We start from the raw sequence: 17,651 nt of genomic DNA, 5'->3' as shown, positions 1-17,651 counted from the left end.
GATGGGGGTGGGGGGCTCTGGGCTGCTGTCTCTACCCTGGCTTCTGTGCCCCTTTCGCAGCACAACTTGGGCCCTGGCAGGACAGGGAGGCAGCAGGCGGGTGGTAAATTCGGGCTGCACCCTTCTTGCATGGGGATCCCCCAAGGCAGTGGGTGAGGCAAAGCTCTGCTACCTACCTGTGTCCCACCTCGTGTGCAGGCCTTGGGCTGAGGGTGGCCAGCCAGGTTCAAGCCCTACTGGAAGCAGGCAGCCCTGGCCAGCTGCTCAGTGCTGGTTCTCACCCCACACCCAGCTGTTCTGAGGAGGGGGAGTCTGTCCTGCATTGCCACCCATGCTGAGGATGGGTTCAGCGCTAGGGCCCCTGCATGCAGCTCATACAGCTAGGATGGGCAGAGTGGCCTGGCACCTGGCTTCCCCCAGGAGGTGCAATTGTCTCCCTTGGTGCACTGCTGTAATTTGGGCACCACTCTTCCTTGCTGCGTTCGCACCTCGGGTAATGCCCCTTCCCAGAGCGCTGGTCAGCCCTCAGCTGGGGTGCTGTGTCTGTTTCAGGAAAGATGGAGCAATTGGAGAAGGGCTGGAGCACGAGCTAGCAGGGAAGACGGAAAGAATTGGGCTGGTTTAGTTTGGAAAGGAGAAGACAGAGGGGCCACGACAGCGGTTTTCAGGGATCTAAAAGGGTGGATCAAGGAGAAGGGGGAGAGTCGTTCTTGGGCTCTGAGGCCAGGACAAGAGCAATGGGCTTTAGCTACAGCAAGGGAGGTGGTGGGATCTCCATCACTGGGGCTATTTAAGAGCAGCTTGGATGGACCTGCCAGGGATGGTCTCTGGTGCTTGGTCCAGCCGTGGGGGCAGGGACTGGACTCAGTGGCTGCTCAAGGTCCCTTCCAGTTCTGGGATTCTATGCTGCTCTAGCTTAAAGCCACCTGCTGCTGGGGGCAGGGCAACTGAAGGGCTGGCCCCTGAAAGTCCAGCTGGACTACAGCAGAGACGCACCAGCAGCGGCTTCTTGCCGAGTTTCCTTCCCAGGCAACCAGGCTGAGCTGCAGCATTTACGTTCTGGCAGCTGCACCTGGGTTCTAGTCCCCTCGGCCCCCACAGCTCAAATGCCCGGGGCTGCTGGCCTCCGGGAAGCCAAGCCCTGGGTTTGAGTAAGATGTTGCTCCTGCCACGGCGCAGGCGGGGAGAGCCACTTGCCCCCTCTGCCCATCATGCCCTGGGACTTCCTGAGCGGCCAGAGGCAATTTGCAGTGTAGGGCCTGAGTTTTACCAGGTGCAGAGCGCCAGGGCTTGTGTTGGGCATTAGCCACTTGTGAAACCTCAGGCCCCTCGCAGGGGGCAGCCCCCAGCCCTGCCTCCCCTGGGAAATGGAGACCGGTCCGATCACATGTATGTACTGGGGCAGCCCCTGCAAGGGGCTAAGCCACTCGGCATGGTGGACCTGCCCTGGAGCAGGCCCAGGTGGCTCCCTTAGCAAACACGACCTTCCTCCTCCCCAGCCAGGTGCCTTGCACTGGGTCACCAAGTGGCTTTCCCCTGCGGGAGGGAACACAGCACAGTCTGTCTGTCTGTCACCACCCCCGGAGCACAAGTCCTTTCCCCTGCCAGCACCCCCAAGCAGAAAGCTGGCGGGTGGGGGGAACAAGCAGCTCCAAGGCTCTTTAAGGGGACCAACACCCCTTGAGCGCTTTTAGGCCAGGACACCCCAAACAGACGCATGGCGCCTTTTCCTGCCCACCAAGCCCCAGCCACACAGGAGCCACACCCCTAACAGCAGAACTTTATTCTATGCAGGAGGCACCTCCTCAGCCACAACAGACAGCCCCTGGCCTCGCCTCGGATGGGTGGTGCCTTGTGGAGTATTATGGCTTCTACTGTAAACATCTCCCCCCACCCCGTCCCTCCCCTCCGTATGTACAGCTACACACGCCGACCCCCGGGAGTTTTCTGAGGTCTGCGCTCCAAGACTTTGACCACAACGGTGATACCAGGGATGGCCCTGTGCCGTGCGCCACGAGACAGCCACGTGACCTGCATGGTACGCTGGGTGCTTGTCAAGAATGTGGAAGGTCACATGACCGTGGGTGGCCATGTTCAGTGATGCTGCAGATGGTCCCATGATGGGCATGGAGCGGGCGCTGCAGCCAGCCACATGCCAACCCCCGTTAAGTGCTTCTTGATCACCGTGCTCAACCCCACCCCCGCTGGCCCGGCTCAGTGCCTGCGCTCAGCGCACGAAGAGGGGCTTGTGGACCCTCTTGTGCCGGTTGAGCGTGGCACTCCTGGCGAAGCTTTCCCCGCACTCCACGCAGATGTAGGGCTCGTGCCCGTGGGCATCAGCCCGGTGCCGCTCCAGCTCCGTGCTCTCGCGGAAGGCCTGGCCGCACTCGGGGCAGGCCTGGCTCTGGCGGGCGGCGTGCAGCCGCTGGTGCTTGAGGAGGTTAGTGCTCTGGGTGAAGCCACGGCCGCAGTCGGGGCAGCGGTGGGGCCGGGCACCTGAGTGGGTGCGCTGGTGCTTGATGAGGTTCTTGCTCTGGGTGAAGCTCTTGCCGCACTCCCCGCACTGGTAGGGCTTCTCGCCTGTGTGGATGCGCTGGTGCTGGATGAGGTTGGAGCTCCAGCTGAAGCTCTTGCCGCAGTCGCTGCAGCGGTAGGGCTTCTCGCCGGTGTGGGTGCGCCGGTGCTGCACCAGGTGCGAGTTCTGGCTGAAGCTTTTGCCGCACTCGCTGCAGGTGCTGGGCCGCTCGCCGGTGTGAGTCCGCTGGTGCCGCAGCAGCTTGGACCAGTGGCTGAAGCTCTTGCCGCACTCGTTGCAGATGAAGGGCCGCTGCCGGCCGGCAGCACCACGGTGCCGCACCACCATCCCCCCCTCTTCCTCCTGCCCATCAGCCAGCTCCACCAGCTCCCCGCCATAGCCAGGGGGCGGCCCGGCCGGGCTCTCCGGCCCCCGGCCTCTGGGGCTGCTCCCATCCGCTCTCTGGGGAGCCTTCTTCTTGGGCTTCTTGGCCAGCGGACTGTGGGGGACCACGGTCTGGATGATCTGGTGCTGCAGCTCCCCCTCGCTGTCGCTCACAATGCCGTCGTCGGCTGGAAGGCAAAGGAGAGCCAGGCACAGCTCGGAGTGGCACAGACACAGCCTAGGGCTGAGCACTGCAGAGCACCCCGTGGGATCCGGGGTCCTGTTGTCATTAAAACTCCAGCAACTGGGTACTTGGACTCCCCAGCAACGTCTCCTCTCCCCCCCCCGTCCTCAGGGCGCTCCAGGCAGATGCCCCAAGCTTCCCCTCAGCCCCACCCCAGCAGGCGCTAAGCTGGGGAGACAGCAGGGACCCACGGACGCACGAGAACCGGATACGAAGGTGTATTTACAGCCCAGAGCCTCCCCGTGTGTGTGTGTGTGTGTGTCTCTCTCACACACACACACACCCCTCAGGGAGCACAGACCTCTAGGGGTCACCCAAGCTCTCCCTGGCCACCCGCCAGTACCAGGTGCTGCCCCTTGAGCCAGGCTAAGGAGCAGCAGAACTGAGCCCCCCAACACTAGGAGGCTGGAGAGACTGCCCAGCAGCAGGAGAGTAGAAGTCCTGCTGCCTGCAAACAACCCCCCGGCAAACCCAGACCAGCTGGAGAAGACATCCCCCACAGCAGGACCCTCACCCCTTAGCAGGTGGCACAGGGCATGTGGCAGAGGGGGGTTGGCACAAAGCAGAGCCAGGCTTTGCCACTTGCCACCCAGGACGGCGTTTGGGGTAGAACAGAGGGATTAGAGCCACTCGCTGCATGGAGGGACCCGGCCCAGAGCTCCCTCTGCCCACACTTCACTGATCGGCGGCTCCAGGGCTGGCCTCGTGTCCGGCCTCACCTATGTAGACTCGTCTAACGATATCGGGGTCATCAGAGTCATGGAGCTCCACCACACACGGCTCGTCTTGCTCCATCGGAGGGGGAGCGGCGAGGAGTCAGGAATCCTGCTGGCGGGAGAGGGAAGAGAACGTGGCCCAGTAACTCTCCGCCCCGCGCAGCATCACGCGGCTCACAGGCCCCGTTCCCCAGGCGGGCGGCCACCAAAGCAGGAATCTGACAGATGGAGCTCGGCGATAAAGCCAGGAGGGGTCCTGCATAGCACAAGCCAAAGAAACTAGCAAATCCCGCCCCCAGCCCAATGGCCTGCGGGGGCGTTCCTGGGCTTCCGGCCTCAGACATGCTACAGTCGCTCCTCCGGACGAGTCTAGCTCTTCCCGGAGCCTGTCCCGAGATCTCAGGAGCCTGCAGCGCAGAGGCAGAGTGGCGGGGTGTGGCTGGGTCCCAGTGCTGCACCAGCCCTGTTCTAAGCACCGGGCATTGCTGGCCACAGCATAGAGCAATCATGCCAAGGCCACGCGCACTCGCCCAGTCCCATTGGGCCTGGCCAGGCAGGCACGTGCAGTACAGGGCACTTGGGGACATCTCTGCATCCTCACCTCCACTCTGAGATGCGCGGGTCGGGGTTTCCAGAGGCTGCTTTCCCAGCTTGCTCCTGCAGCCCCTTCTCTCTCTTGCTGTGGCTGGACACACCTGAAGGCCTGATGGAGAAAGCAAAGCAGACAAGCACTCCATTACCTGGTCATTAGCAACCCAGCCCCTCATCTCCTCATCACACTCCTCTGGGAGTGGGAAGCTTTTGTCTTCTTGCAACTGGGGCCAGCGATACACAACACTGAGGCTGTGCCTACATCGGCATGCACTTGCGCAACCGCTTTTGCGCAAAAACTTGCTGCCTGTCTACACTGGCCACGAGGTCTTGCACAAGTAAACTGACATTCTAATGTATGAAATCAGGGCTTCTTGTGCAAGAACTATGAAGCTCCCACTCACGAAGAAGCACTTTTGCGCAACTGTTCTTGCGCAAGAGGCCAGTGTAGACAGGCAACATGTATTTCTTGTGCGAGAAAGCCCGGTGCTTAAAATGGCCATCGGAGCTTTCTTGCGCAAGAGAGCATCTACACTGGCAAGGAAGCTCTTGTGCAAAAGCACATGCCAGTGTAGATGCTCTCTTCTGGAAGAGTTTTTGCACAAGAACTCTTCCACAAAACAGTTCTTGCACAAGATCATGCCAATGTAGATGTAGCCTTAGGCTGTGCAAGAACTGTTTTGCGCAGGAGTTCTTGCACAAAAGTTCTTGTGCAAGAGTGTGTCCTCACTGCCATGTGCTTTTGAGCAAAAGAGGCCATGGCAGTGTGGACACTCTTTTGTGCAAGAAAGCTCTGATGGCCATTTTAGCCATAGGGGTTTCTTGCACTAAAAAACCCTGTTGCCCGTCCACACTGCCTTCTTGCACGAGAGCTCTTGTGCAAGAGGGCTTATTCCTTGTGGGGAGAGGAATAACTCTTGCACAAGAAGTCCTCTGTTGTGATGCTTTACTATAAATTAACTTGCACAAGAATGCGTGTGCAATGTAGACGCTCCGTAAGTTTTTGCGCAAGAACGGCTGTTTTTGCGCAAAAAGCTTGCAGTGTAGACACAGCCTTAGCTCTTATAGACCTTAATGAGCACAGTCCTTAGCCCCATTTTGCAGATGGAAAACTGAGGCACAGTGGCGGAGTAACTGGCCCACGGTCAGACAGGAAGCCTGTGGCAGAGCAAGGAACAGAACCCAGGTTCTGGAGACCCAGGCCGGTTTACTGGCCCCGCTCACCCACCCGTCGATCGCGAGGCGTTCGCCCCCCCGGGCCCCCCCCCGCCAATGCCGGCAGCGGCGCCACTTCCCAGCGCCCCCCGCGACCCCCCCGTCCCGCCGCACTCGGGGGGGGGCACCGAGCGAGCCCCTCGGGCCGGGCCAGCCGCGGGGGGAGGAGCCCGGAGCCCCCGCCCCGCCGACAGGAGCCTCGGGCCCCCCCGCGGCCCCCCCTGCCCAGCCCCCCCGCTCACCGCGCGGCCCGGGGTCTCCAGCGCACCAGGCGCGGGGGCTGCTGGGAACAGGAAGGTCCCCGCGGCCACCCCAGCCCCCCCCTTCCTGGGCAGCGCTAGCGACGGGCGGGGCCAAGCTCTATGGTCGGGGGCGGGGCCCCGCGGGGGGGGGGGGGGGGCCCGCGGCCCGGCTCTGTAGCGGGGCTTTGTCCGAGGCACCAAGGCGGATTAAGGGGCCGCGATCCCCCCGATCCCCCCCCAGCGACCCCCCCCGATCCCCCCCAGCCCCCGCCCCCCCCCAGCGACCCCCCCGCCCCCCCCGCCCCCAGCGATCCCCCCCCCCCGATCCCCCCCACCCCCCCGCCCCCGCCCCCCCCCGCCCCCAGCCCCAGACCCCCCCGCTCCCCCCCAGCCCCCCCCCCCGATCCCCCCCAGCCCCCGCCCCCAGCGACCCCCCCCCCCCAGCCCCCCCCCCGACCCCCCCCAGCCCCCGCGCCCCACCCCCCCGATCCCCCCCAGCCCCCGCCCCAGACCCCCCCGACCCCCCGCCCCGCCCCCCGCCCCCAGCGAGCCCCCGCCCCCCCCCCCGCCCCAACCCCCCCGATCCCCCGCCCCCCGCCCCCACCCCCCCGCGACCCCCGCCGCCCCAGCCCCCCCCCCCCGATCCCCAGCCCCCCCCCCCCGATCCCCCCCCCCCGCCCCCGCCCCAGCCCCCGCCCCAGCCCCCCCCCCCCACCCCCCTCCCCTGCCCCCCAGCCCCCGCCCCAGCTTCTGCCCCCAGCCACCGCCGCCACATAGAATCATAGGACTGGAAGGGACCTCGAGAGGTCATCGAGTCCAGCCCCCCGCCCTCAAGGCAGGACCAAGCTCCGTCTACACCATCCCTGACAGATGTCTGTCTAACCTGTTCTTAAATATCTCCAGAGAGGGAGATTCCACCACCTCCCTTGGCAATTTATTCCAATATTTTACCACCCTGACAGTTAGGAATTTTTTCCTAATGTCCAATCTAAACCTCCCCTGCTGCACTTTAAGCCCATTACTCCTTGTCCTGTCCTCAGAAACCAAGAGGAACAAATTTTCTCCTTCCTCCTTGTGACACCCTTTTAGATATTTGAAAACCGCTATCATGTCCCCCCTTAATCTTCTTTTTTCCAAACTAAACAAGCCCAGTTCATGAAGCCTGGCTTCATAGGTCATGTTCTCTAAACCTTTAATCATTCTTGTCGCTCTTCTCTGTACCTTTTCCAATTTCTCCACATCTTTCTTGAAATGCCACATCCCCAGCGACCCCTCCGCCCCCAGCCACCCCCCCGATCCCCAGCCCTGCCAGCCCCCCGCCCCCAGCCACCCCCCATTCCTTCCTTCCTTGCCCCAGCCACCCCCAGCTTCCCCCGCCCCCAGCCACCCACCGGCTCCCAGCATCCCCCAGCAACCACTCCCCCCCCCCCCCGCCCCAACCAGCACCACATCTCACTGGTTCCATCTCCCATCCCCAAACTCCCACTGACTTCTCCCTGCCCCACCCCACTTCCTCCAGCCCCCACCCACTGGCCCCAAACTCCCTGACTGCCCCCTCCCATCACCCCCCTGCTGACTTCCCTCCCCACAACTTCAGCTCCCTCCACAGCCTCAACTCCCTGCTCCTCATAGTCCGACCCCTGAAATCCCACTGACTTCTCACCCCCCACCCCCCACAACTTCTTTCAGCTCCCCTCATGGCCCCCAATTCCCCCTGAGCTCCCCCCATTAACCTCCTGCTGACTCCCCCCAGCTCCTCGGCTCCCACCAAGCTCTTCCCCAGCGCCTCTTGGTACCTTTGAAAATCTCTATCCTTAAGGGCCTGGACGTAGTATAGGCACCTTCCTCTCAACCCCGCAGAGGAATCAGGCCATTGAGCGCAGTGTCCTACCTCTGACGGGCTAGTGTCAGATGTCACAGAGGACGATGTCTGAAGGATGATCTGCCCCCCACTTTGGGTCTCTTCCTGGAGCTCTGGATTGAACATCCTTGCCACAAATTTCTAATAGTCAACTCTTATTCACACAACTGCTCCAGCACTTTTGGCATCTTGCTAATTTCCTGTGGCAAGAAGTTCTGCAGGGTAACAACGCGGCATGTGGAGAAAGTGTTTCCTTTGCTCAGTTCTGAATTCATCCAGCTTTTATTTCATTCAACGTGTTCTCCTGGGCTCAGGACACAGTTCTGGATCTGCCTCCCAGTGACACCCATGAGATGTTTGCACCAGGGCTGTGATATGGCCCAACTGCTGTCACATTCAGGAATCTCTCTGCTGCTCTTCCTCACTTTGCTTCTCTCCCCCCCCCCCACTCCACTTCTTAATCCTCTTTTTTCCTTTCTCTCTTTTCCCTGGCTCAATCCTCCTTTCTTCCCTCTGGATCTTCCTCTCTGCAAAAAAAATATCAATCCTCCCATTGGCTTTAGCCCCACGCCCCTCTAACTCTGTCTGCTCTAGGACTCAGCAATGAAGTGCTAACGTTGACCATTTAAATGGGGCATCATTAGACACCCGTGTTAACATCACATGGTTATGAATGGAGGACTCACACTCCTCAGAGCCAGTGTTCCAGTTTACTGCACATTCCAGCAGACACTGATGCACTAAGTTACACTTTGTGCAAGATCAGACGTGGGTCTTCACACTCACAAAAGCTAGAAGCTTAATGTGTGTAGTTAACATAAAAGCTGAATCGGAACGTCTCTCATGTACATAAGTACACCCAGCTGTCCTGGCCTGGGGGTCAAACGCCCAACACCCGTGCCTTAAAGCACTACAGAGAAACACTTTCTCGTGTAAGTAATTGGGATGTGGGACTTTTTCAGGAGGGGGCGCTGCTCAGCCTCCTCCCAACTTAAGACAAGGCTGTACAGAAGCTGCATTAAGCTCTGGCTACACCTACACTATGGAGCCTACACAGAGGTTGCAACTCTGTGCTACAAGCACTACACTACACAAACAGCAGCAATGCTGCTGTAGCATGGGTGCTTGCTACAGCCGTGCAAGGGTTTCCCCATCCCATCCCTGTAGCTAACCACCCCTTCGAGAGGCAGTAGCTCCAAATGCCACCCAGCTGATTAGCAGAGCACCCACAGCTAGGTTTGTGTTTCTACTGGTGGTGCACGTTCGCACATACCTCAGTGCAAATAAATAAATGTGCACATAGATGGAAAAAGTGAGGGGGAACACCATCATAGAACATGGAAGGGACCTCAAGAAGTCTTCAAGTCCAGTCCCCTACCCTCACTGTAGGGCCAACCACCATCCAGATCATCCCTGACAGGTGTCTGTCTAACCTGCTCTTAAATATTTCCAGTGATGGAGATTCCACAACCTCCCTAGACAATTTATTGCAGGGTTTAACCACCCTGACAGGCAGTTTTTCCTCATGTCCAACCTAAACCTCCCTTCCTGCAGTTTAAGACCATTGCTTTTTGGCCTATCATCAGAGATGAAGGAGAACAATTTTTCTCCATCCTCCTTGTGACACCCTTTTAGATACTAGAAAACTGCTCTCATGTCCCCCCTCAGTCTCCTCTTTTCCAAACTAAACAAACCCAATTCTTTCAGCCTTCCCTCGTAGCTCATGTTTTCTGGACTTTTAAATATTTTTGTTGCTCTTCTCTGGACCCTCTCCAATTTCTCCACATCCTCCCTGAAAAATGGTGCCCAAAACTGGACACAATACTCCAACTGGGCGCAGAGCAGAGCGGAAGAATGACTTCTCATGTCTTGCTCCCAACATGCCTGTTAATGCAGCCCAGAATGGAGTTTGCTTTTTTGCATTGCTCTTATGTTACCTATTTCTGGAGGCACCGGTAGCTGGAGCAGAAAGTGCCACTTTGACAATGACTGCAGTTGTTGCGTGTCTCCGAAAACAGAACATTCAGGATTTGTGCACTTGATATGGAAATGAGCAGGAAGGTTACAGCATTGCCAGGGTGTTACCTGCAGCTCTTGCTGTCTCAGGCTGGAAGTAAACACTGACCACCAGAGACCCGCAACCTGACCCAAGCCCAGTGGCATAAGTGTCCGGTTCAGGAGAGCTCTAAGAACAACCCAGCTCAGATGGTCTTGGATCATCTCTGCTGGTGGGGTTGACACAGCAGTGACTGTATGTCTTGTTCCCAGTGGCCTCTGCCACCGCGCAGAGCTCTGTGGGCACCGCATGGCATGCCCCCCAGGCTGGCTGCAGCCACAGACAGATGGTGGGGTTGTGGGCACTGGCCTGGCCCTAGAGAGAGCTGGCTGCAGTGTAAATAGGTGCTTGGGGAAGGTGGCGAGTTTGGGTCAGTTCTGTTCTAAACAAGACTTCGGGTTCTCGGTTTGGGTCAGGCTTTAAAATCAGGCCCAAGCAGGTTCAGAGCTAGAGGTGATTGGAAAAAGTTTTGGCAGCCAATTCTGAATGCTTTTGGTGGATTTGATTTTCCCAGAGTTTAATTTTTTTGTTTTGTTTTGTTTTGTTCAAAACACTGTTGTTAGGGGGGTTTTGAGATGGGTGGGGGTGGATCCAATTTTTAAAATCCAAATATTTTGACTAAAAATTGGTCCATTTCTGAGGGGATATTAATGTTCACGCTGTCTCCCTCTCACAAGGAACAGCCTGAAGTGTCTGATCCAAATTCACACTTTCAGTCATAAAAGGTTTTTAGTTTTGATGGCCAAAAAGAAAAAAAATAATATTCAGCCAGGCCAACACCACACCTGCAAAATTCAAACTCACTTTCAAGACAAATCCACGCCAATGCTCAGCCGGCTGCCATGTACCCTGCCATAAGACCTCAGCAGGGTTCATAGGTAGGTTTCCAAGCACGCTACAAAACCATTCTCCCATTGACAGTGTGGGGAAACTGAGGCAGCATAGTGAGCTGCCCAAGGTCAGGCAGCCTTGCACAGAGCTGAGAATGCCACCCTGATGTCTGTGCAGACATCACACCCCTCCCGCCACCTTTACACAGCCCTAGAGACTTCAAACTCCCTGCCACTGGCCTCCTGCGTGACCTTGGGCAAGTTTCCCCACCCTCGTGCCTCGATTTCCCCTTCCCCTGCTTAACCTGGGAGCTCTTGGGGGGGGGGGGGGCGCTCCCTGCGTGTCCCCGCCCCGCCCCGCTCTTCGCTGGGCCCGCTAGGCGCTACCCCGAATTTTACAAGGGCCCAGGACAGTTTCTTCCGCCCGCAGGAACCGATCGCAACGTTGTAGCCAGGCGCCGCGGAGAACAAAGCTGCGGTGACTCACCCCGGGAGGGCGCGGCTAGGCTGCGGGGGGGAAGGGCCCCAGGTGACTTCAGCCCCCACGGATCTCAAAGCCAGCGGGTCCCGATTCCCAGGCAGGTGGGGAGCAGGGCCCCCCCCGACCACAGACCCCCCCGCCGCCTGGCTCGCCCCCCCCAGCCACGTTCCTCTTTCCCGCCCCCCCCAGCCCCGCCTGCGCCTCCCAACTCACCGGGCTGCCGGTGCCAGGGCCCGAGAACCCCGCCAGGCCCGGGCAGCAGGATCAGCGGGGGCCGGGAGCAGGAAGGTCCCGCCTTTCTCCGCGCCCCGCTGCTCTACGGCTGGCGCCCGAGGCCGCGGGGAGGGGCGGGTTTCGTGGGGTGCATCCGTGGGGCCCCCGGGGCGCTGCGCGAAATCTCAGCGCGGCTGCGGGGCTGCTCGCATCCCAGCCGGCCCGTGACGCAAGCCCCGCGTTAGCGCTCCGGACCCGCCCCGCTCGGTGCCTCCAAACCTGCCCAGGCCCTGGGCGGGCGCGTCTGGGCCCGAGGGGGGCAGGAAAGGCGGGTTCGGGGGTAAACGGCCTCCCCGATTCCTTGTGCAAAGACGAGCAGGCGTGAAAGCCGCGGCCCCGCCGGCCCGGGGGGTCAATGGGCGGAGAGCGGCTTGTACGGAGTGTTTTGTAGCATTGGTATTGCCAGGGCCACCGAGCCGGGGGGGGGGGGCGGCTGCCTCCAGGACCTGGCGATTCGAAACGGCCCAGGGCAGCCGGAGCTCCTGGCCCTTTAAATCTCCCCCCAGGCCCCACTGGCCATGCACCGGGCAGCAGTGAGGGCTGTGTGGAGTCTAGCCCCAGCCCTGCCCCACGCCCGTGGGCCAGGCCGGTTTGTCGCCCGCTGTGTGTTAGCGCAGTGCGGGGGAGTCACAGGCCAGGACCCGGCTGCCATGGGCCCGTACCAGACTGTACGTCTGGGCCAGCATAGGGCCTGGGAGCCCTGGGCAGGGATCAGGCCCACATCCATGTTTAGTAGGTGTGTTACCGTGAGGGCCCGAGAGCCCTGCCCCTCATTTGTTAGGGGGCACTAGGAGATTACCCCGTGCCGCTCCGGTGCTTCATTCCAATCGTGTTTGTTTTCCTTCATTGAAATCAGTGCGCTGGGGAGGAGCGGCTCAGCACGCCTGCTGCCCCGGGAAGAGAGGACAACCCAGCGCTCTCACCGCAGCAGCTGGGGCCAAGTGAGAAGGCCTCTCCATGGCCCCTGCAGCTCCAGCGGGCACATCCCAAAGCAATGGCTGAAACAAAGCTCGTTTGAGTTAAGGACTTGAGCAAGGCCGGTAAATCTTCTCTTCTAAGAGACGCCAGAGAGGGGGACACAAGGAGGCAGCTGCGTCAGTCTGGCAGGCCAGCCAGCAGCATAGCTGTGGCCAGGTTTAATTCAGCATCTCCTTGCACAATGTTAAGCGCACACAAGCGTGCTTGTGAGATCAGTTACTAGCTCAGCTATTGGCATGACCCACATCAGCCTATTATCTGGCTACTGCACAATCTGCATTGATTTTCTCAAGCCCTGCGGAAGGCAGATGGGGGAAGGGCAGCAAGGAGAGGCTAAGGGACTTGGTCAAGGTCACACAAGAGATCACAGATCCAGCCAATTTTGTTATAACCAATCAGGTCACCGAAGGGCACACTTTAGGCACTCTCTGGGCAATGGCAGGTTCTGTCCTTTTCTCAGACCAGTAAACACGGGACAGACCCTTTGCTTTGGGAAATCATTCCTGCCAGCTCCCTATGCTCAGAACGACTGGCTCAGCCCTGAAAACAACGAGATTTTTAAAATGGTCGGTTTCTTTTGCAGGCTCTTTTATTTGCCTCCTGCATTCAGAGCCTTTGGACATCACGTTTTCAAGCTTTTCTGTGCCAACCTCTGGGCTGCAGCAAAACCCCCAAACCAGAGAGTTTCCCATAATAACAGGACTCCAGGCACTGGGTTTAAAGCGCACTAAATATCATCATCCCTGCCACAAAATTGCAGGACCTGAAAATGCCCTAAAAATGCCAATAAAGGAAAGATTATGGGTCAAAATGTAACAAGAGCTGAGTGTTTCTCTACAGGGATTCATAACAATAGTATAAACTTAAAAAACAGCAAATGGTCGGGTAGCACTTTATAGACTAACAAAACATGTATCATGAATCGTGGGTGCAGCTTGCTTCTTCAGCTGACCAGTGTGACCAGTGATGGCAATAGTGTTACTAGGGAAATCAACATGGGGAAAGTGTGGGAGTTCCAAAGTCGCTGCTTGCACTCGGGGAGCTTTTCCTAATATTGACCCGAGACTCTGCCTTGCTGCTCATGAAAGACTTTCCCTTCAGATCCCTGGGTCCCTGCTCTGGCTGGTGAGTCTTGCCCACATGCTCAGGGTTTAGCTGATCGCCATATTTGAGGTTGGGAAGGAATTTTCCTCCAGGGTAGATTGGCAGAGGCCCTGGAGGTTTTTCACCTTCCTCTGTAGTATGGGGCACAGATCACAGCTGGAGGACTCTCTGCATGTTGGGTCCTTCAAAGTATTTGAAGGCTTCAATATCTTTGATCTAGGTGAGAGGATTATTCTAGGAGGGGTGGGCGAGATTCTGTGGCCTGCACTGTGCAGGGGGTCAGACTAGATGATCATAATGGTCCCTTCTGACCTTAAAGTCTATGAGTCTATGACGGGTGACTGGGTTGGGGGGCACAAGCCCTGATCTCCTCCCCAGGGGTCCAGCTTTCCTAGCCTAAGGCCCCTGGCTAGGACCATTCCATCCCCCAGTCTGACCTTTGCATCCCCCATGTCCCCCCCAGATGCAGACAGGTGCCCCGGACCATGGAGCGTCTCCAGTGTTAAACCCAAAGAGGTCTCGGCTCCTCCTGCTCTGCGTGGGGCAGAGAAAGGAGCATGTGGGGGGACTGAGTGCTGCAAGGACCTTCCTGTTGCTTGAATCTGAGCCCGCCGCCTGGACCCCCCCCGCTGCCCGGAGAGCCGAGAAGCTCCAGCATCACTCAGATGGTGTGGTGAGTGGCCCCGATCCAGGGAGAGGCAGCCCGAAGGGAGACCTGCCTGGAGAGAGACACAGGATCAGGCCTGGCTGGGAGCTGGGGAAGGAGACAGGAGGGGATGGAAAGGGGGGTTGGGCTCAAGCAGTCAGCCCTGTCTGTTCCTTCAGCCAGCTTAGGCTTTCTGTGCCTCAGTTTCCCCCATCAGCCCTCACATCACGTTAGGGGAGCAGGGCGATGCTGGCAAATGCTTCTTTGAGGGGCTTGGGTGGAAGGCGCTGGTCAGTATCTGGTGAAAAGGGAGGTGCACGGAAAGGACTATGTATTAGAATAGCACCCTGAGGGCAGGATCCTGTCACGCCAGGTGCTGCCCAGGAGACATCCCAAAGAGACGAGACGGGCACAGAAGGGGAAACTGAGGCACCTGCAAGGAAGTGACTTGCTCGAGGCCACACAGCAGTTCGATTGCAGGGTTGGGAGCAGAACTTCTGGGATCCAGCCACTAGCCCATGCTGCTTCCCAGAAAAACAGCCGTGACAAATGTGGTGGTCTAGACACTTCTCTCCTCGCTCCTTAGCAGGATCTGAACATGTGAGCTGGGGCATCACAGGACTGAACTGTAGGCAAAATGGGCAATCCAGAGGCAGAGGGGCGAGCGATGGTACAGCAGGGGTTCAGCCTCCACCCAGGGTAAAATGTGTGGCCAGCACCGGGTGGAGGTGGGGGGACAGAAGCGTAAGCATGGGGGGAGGGTTAATGGGGGTGCCCAGAGATCCTGGCCTGGTGGGGGGGAATGGGGCGCACAGAACTGCTGGCGTGGGACAGTCGGAATCATTGGTGCAGCTTGCCAGCCTGGGGATTTTCAGCTCACAGGGCATCAGTCTTACCCTGGGAAGCGTCAGGCAGCCTTCACTCGAGCGGGCGCTACCGACACACCTTGTAGCCAAGTGGTAAAATCCCGCCGCGCACCCGGGACAAGGACGCAGTTGCCATTACTGCTCCTTGTACCTGCCAGGCAGAATGTGAGGAAGCGTTACTGTCCATCGTCGGGATCTCGGCAGGGCTGCTCCGGCCTGGGACAGTTGTTGAGTCCACGTGCTGGGCCGAAGCGCCAGGGAACGTACCTCCAGCTGGCTGGTGGTGTTATCTGCAGCCCAGCAGGCTCCAGAACACACTGGGGGTTGTACAGATTTGTCCCCCTTCTCCTCATTTCTTACTGCCTGTCCTCAGGGATTATTTTCTGCTTTGGGGGAGAGCGGTGGATGGCAGGGGAGCTGAACCTGCAATCTCTGGCTCTGGAAGCATGGACTTGTACTGCCAGAACTAAGAGACCATCTGCACTTAGCCAAGACTGTTAGGTGCTCATGTCATCTCTGCTTGTGGCCCGGCACACAGCTCTGCGTGTGGTTAGACTAGCTTCTCTTTGACCAGCTGACTTAAAGCAGCCGGACACATGGACGGAACAGAAGGACTAAGAATATTCCTGGGACTTTGCCATTTAAGACCAGCTGCCAGGTTGCACCAGCTAGTACAGGCTGAACCCTACTCCAGCTCTGATGCTATATGGGCCACTGTCTGCATGAAGCTGGCTACGCCCAGCAGGGTGGTGCGTGTGGCTCTGCCGCAGCTGCTCTGTCTGCCAGGGGAGCACAAACATCACTTCATTTACTGACTCTAGGAGCTGGGGTTTTGGCCTCGAGACCAGCTGTGCCCAGGAGAGCCACTGGCCGACCCCCATGGAAGTGAAAACACGTCCGGTTATCATCAGCCAGAGCCAGGTTCTTGCATTGCTCCTCCCAGTCTCTGCTTTTCCGTTGCTCCCCCCTCGCCTCCCCATGAGCAGTAGCAGCGGGTGCCTGCCGGGCCCGGGGTGCATTAAATCGGTTAGTGGCCCCGGGCTGACCAGCCGGGCAGCGAGTGCAGGCCCCTTGGCTCCTGCACCGTGGGGTGAGTCAACCCCTGGTTTAAAAGTCTCGGGGCCAAGGTTTGAAATTCTTTGGCACCACTGGGCGGCTGCCACCCTGGGAACCCAATGGTTTGAGCCAGGCGCGCTGGCCTAGAAGAGCGCCTGGGTTTTGTGGCCCATCACTCTGGCAGATTACAATAGGCTTGGAGCTTCCTGCCCATCCTGACACCGCAGGCTGCGCTGGGCCCCAGAAGCAGCCCTGGCTCCTAAGTAGGGGGGCGAGGGGTGTCACAGGGCTCCGTGCACTGCCCCAAGCGCTACCTCTGCCCTCCCATTGGCTGGGCCCCTGCTGCTGGCTGCTTCCTAAGTCCCTGCCTGCCAGGGGGGTGAAACTGGAATAAATCGCCTGGGGGTTGTGGAATCTCCACCCCTGGAGAGATTGAAGAGCAGGTTGGACAGACCCTGCCAGGGCTGGTCTAGATGGTGCTTGGTCCTGCCGTGAGGGCAGGGGACTGGACTCGACCTCTTGAGGTTCCTCCCAGTTCTAGGATTCTGTGAACTTGGCCACTGAGACGTATGAATTTTTCATCGTGCCAACCTGTTAGCCTAGGCCAGGCCTGAGAGTTCAGTCTTACGAACAGCTCTGGAGCCCTCCCGCCTCTGGGAGCGAAGGGGAATTTGGCCTCCAATCCTCGCAGCCTGTGTGTCATCCCAAGAAGAGCATCGGTGTTGCCTAGGAGACAAATGTTACTGCTTTCCTTAAGCCCCACCTCCAGGAGGCCTGGGAATCGGTTTGCCTGAAAAAGGACGATTCTAGCTGGAGAAGAGCTGGAAAGCAGGACCCCCAACGCCCCCAGATGGCAGATTAAAAACACCCGACAATTTACTAGTCGTCTTTTGCATCTCGTGATTTTGAAAGCCTAACTGATGCTTGTTGAGGTGGCTCGTGAGTTCCGAGCATGCGGGGTTGGCAATACTAGAACTGAGGGCAAAGAAGAAATGAAACCAGACTCCACACAATAGTTTTTTAAAATTAAAATCCCACTAGTTTATTCAACTGAAATCCTACACGTTATTCATCACCTACCATCCGCCATTTGTCTGCACTTTTACCCCGTCTAGGGCAAGACGCGGGCACCAGCTGGTGCCATGGATGTCGTGATCGGCACGTCCGCTGCTCTGCTCACAAGCAGCATGCTCTCCCGGAGCGAGTTTCAAACTGGGCCCAGCTGGTGGCTGGGAGCAACGGCTGCTCCTTTCTCTCCAGCCGTAGCTAGACGATCACTCTTGAAGACACTGCGAGTAACCTACCGCTCATTAAAAAAAAAAAGATACCGAGACGCTGCAGAGAAGTGACTAGCACAGAAAGGCGACTACGCTTGTCTAGTTTGTTCTAACGGAGGAACAGGCTGGTTTCTGCCTCTCTACCCCCTGCCTAAGAGACCCGGACTCGACACGTCAACCCCTGGAAATTGGAGGGATGTGGCCTGGGTGGGCTGCCTCCGCAGACTAATGGTACAAGTCCAGGGAGACACTCAAGTCAGTTTTGCCTGGAGCATGGTTAGTGGGAACCAGATGAATTATGGGCCCCAGGAGGGAG

The 17,651-nt window shown here is 58.5% G+C and overlaps 2 protein-coding genes across 5 annotated transcripts in view; one reads left to right on the top strand and one right to left on the bottom strand.

The window, feature by feature from the left end:
- Positions 1-1,768: 1,768 nt before the first annotated feature.
- The window catches only part of LOC142818230 (uncharacterized), a 22,704-nt gene continuing 6,821 nt past the window's right edge, over positions 1,769-17,651 (bottom strand). Inside the window, exon 5 of the mRNA XM_089774667.1 lies at positions 1,769-2,827. Coding sequence (XP_089630793.1) covers positions 2,228-2,827 — 600 coding nt within the window. The 3' untranslated portion in view covers positions 1,769-2,227. The remainder of the gene's footprint in view (positions 2,828-17,651) is intronic.
- Positions 11,110-17,651, top strand: part of ASB8 (ankyrin repeat and SOCS box containing 8) — a 24,522-nt gene continuing 17,980 nt past the window's right edge. Inside the window, exons 1-3 of one of the 4 annotated variants that reach the window (XM_089774666.1) lie at positions 11,110-11,236; positions 12,265-12,426; positions 13,954-14,163. The gene's annotated coding sequence lies outside the window, so the exon portion shown is untranslated. Of the gene's footprint in view, positions 11,237-12,264; positions 12,449-13,953; positions 14,164-17,651 lie in introns of all 4 variants that reach the window. The other 3 variants (XM_089774665.1, XM_089774663.1, XM_089774664.1) reach the window with 3 other exon arrangements.

Source organism: Pelodiscus sinensis, chromosome 31 (assembly GCF_052426305.1).
Source record: "Pelodiscus sinensis isolate ZL-2025 chromosome 31, ASM5242630v1, whole genome shotgun sequence".
NCBI classification, from domain to species: Eukaryota; Metazoa; Chordata; order Testudines; family Trionychidae; genus Pelodiscus; species Pelodiscus sinensis.
Note: the sequence above shows the minus strand (reverse complement) of the source record. Positions and strands in the feature narration are given on the sequence as shown.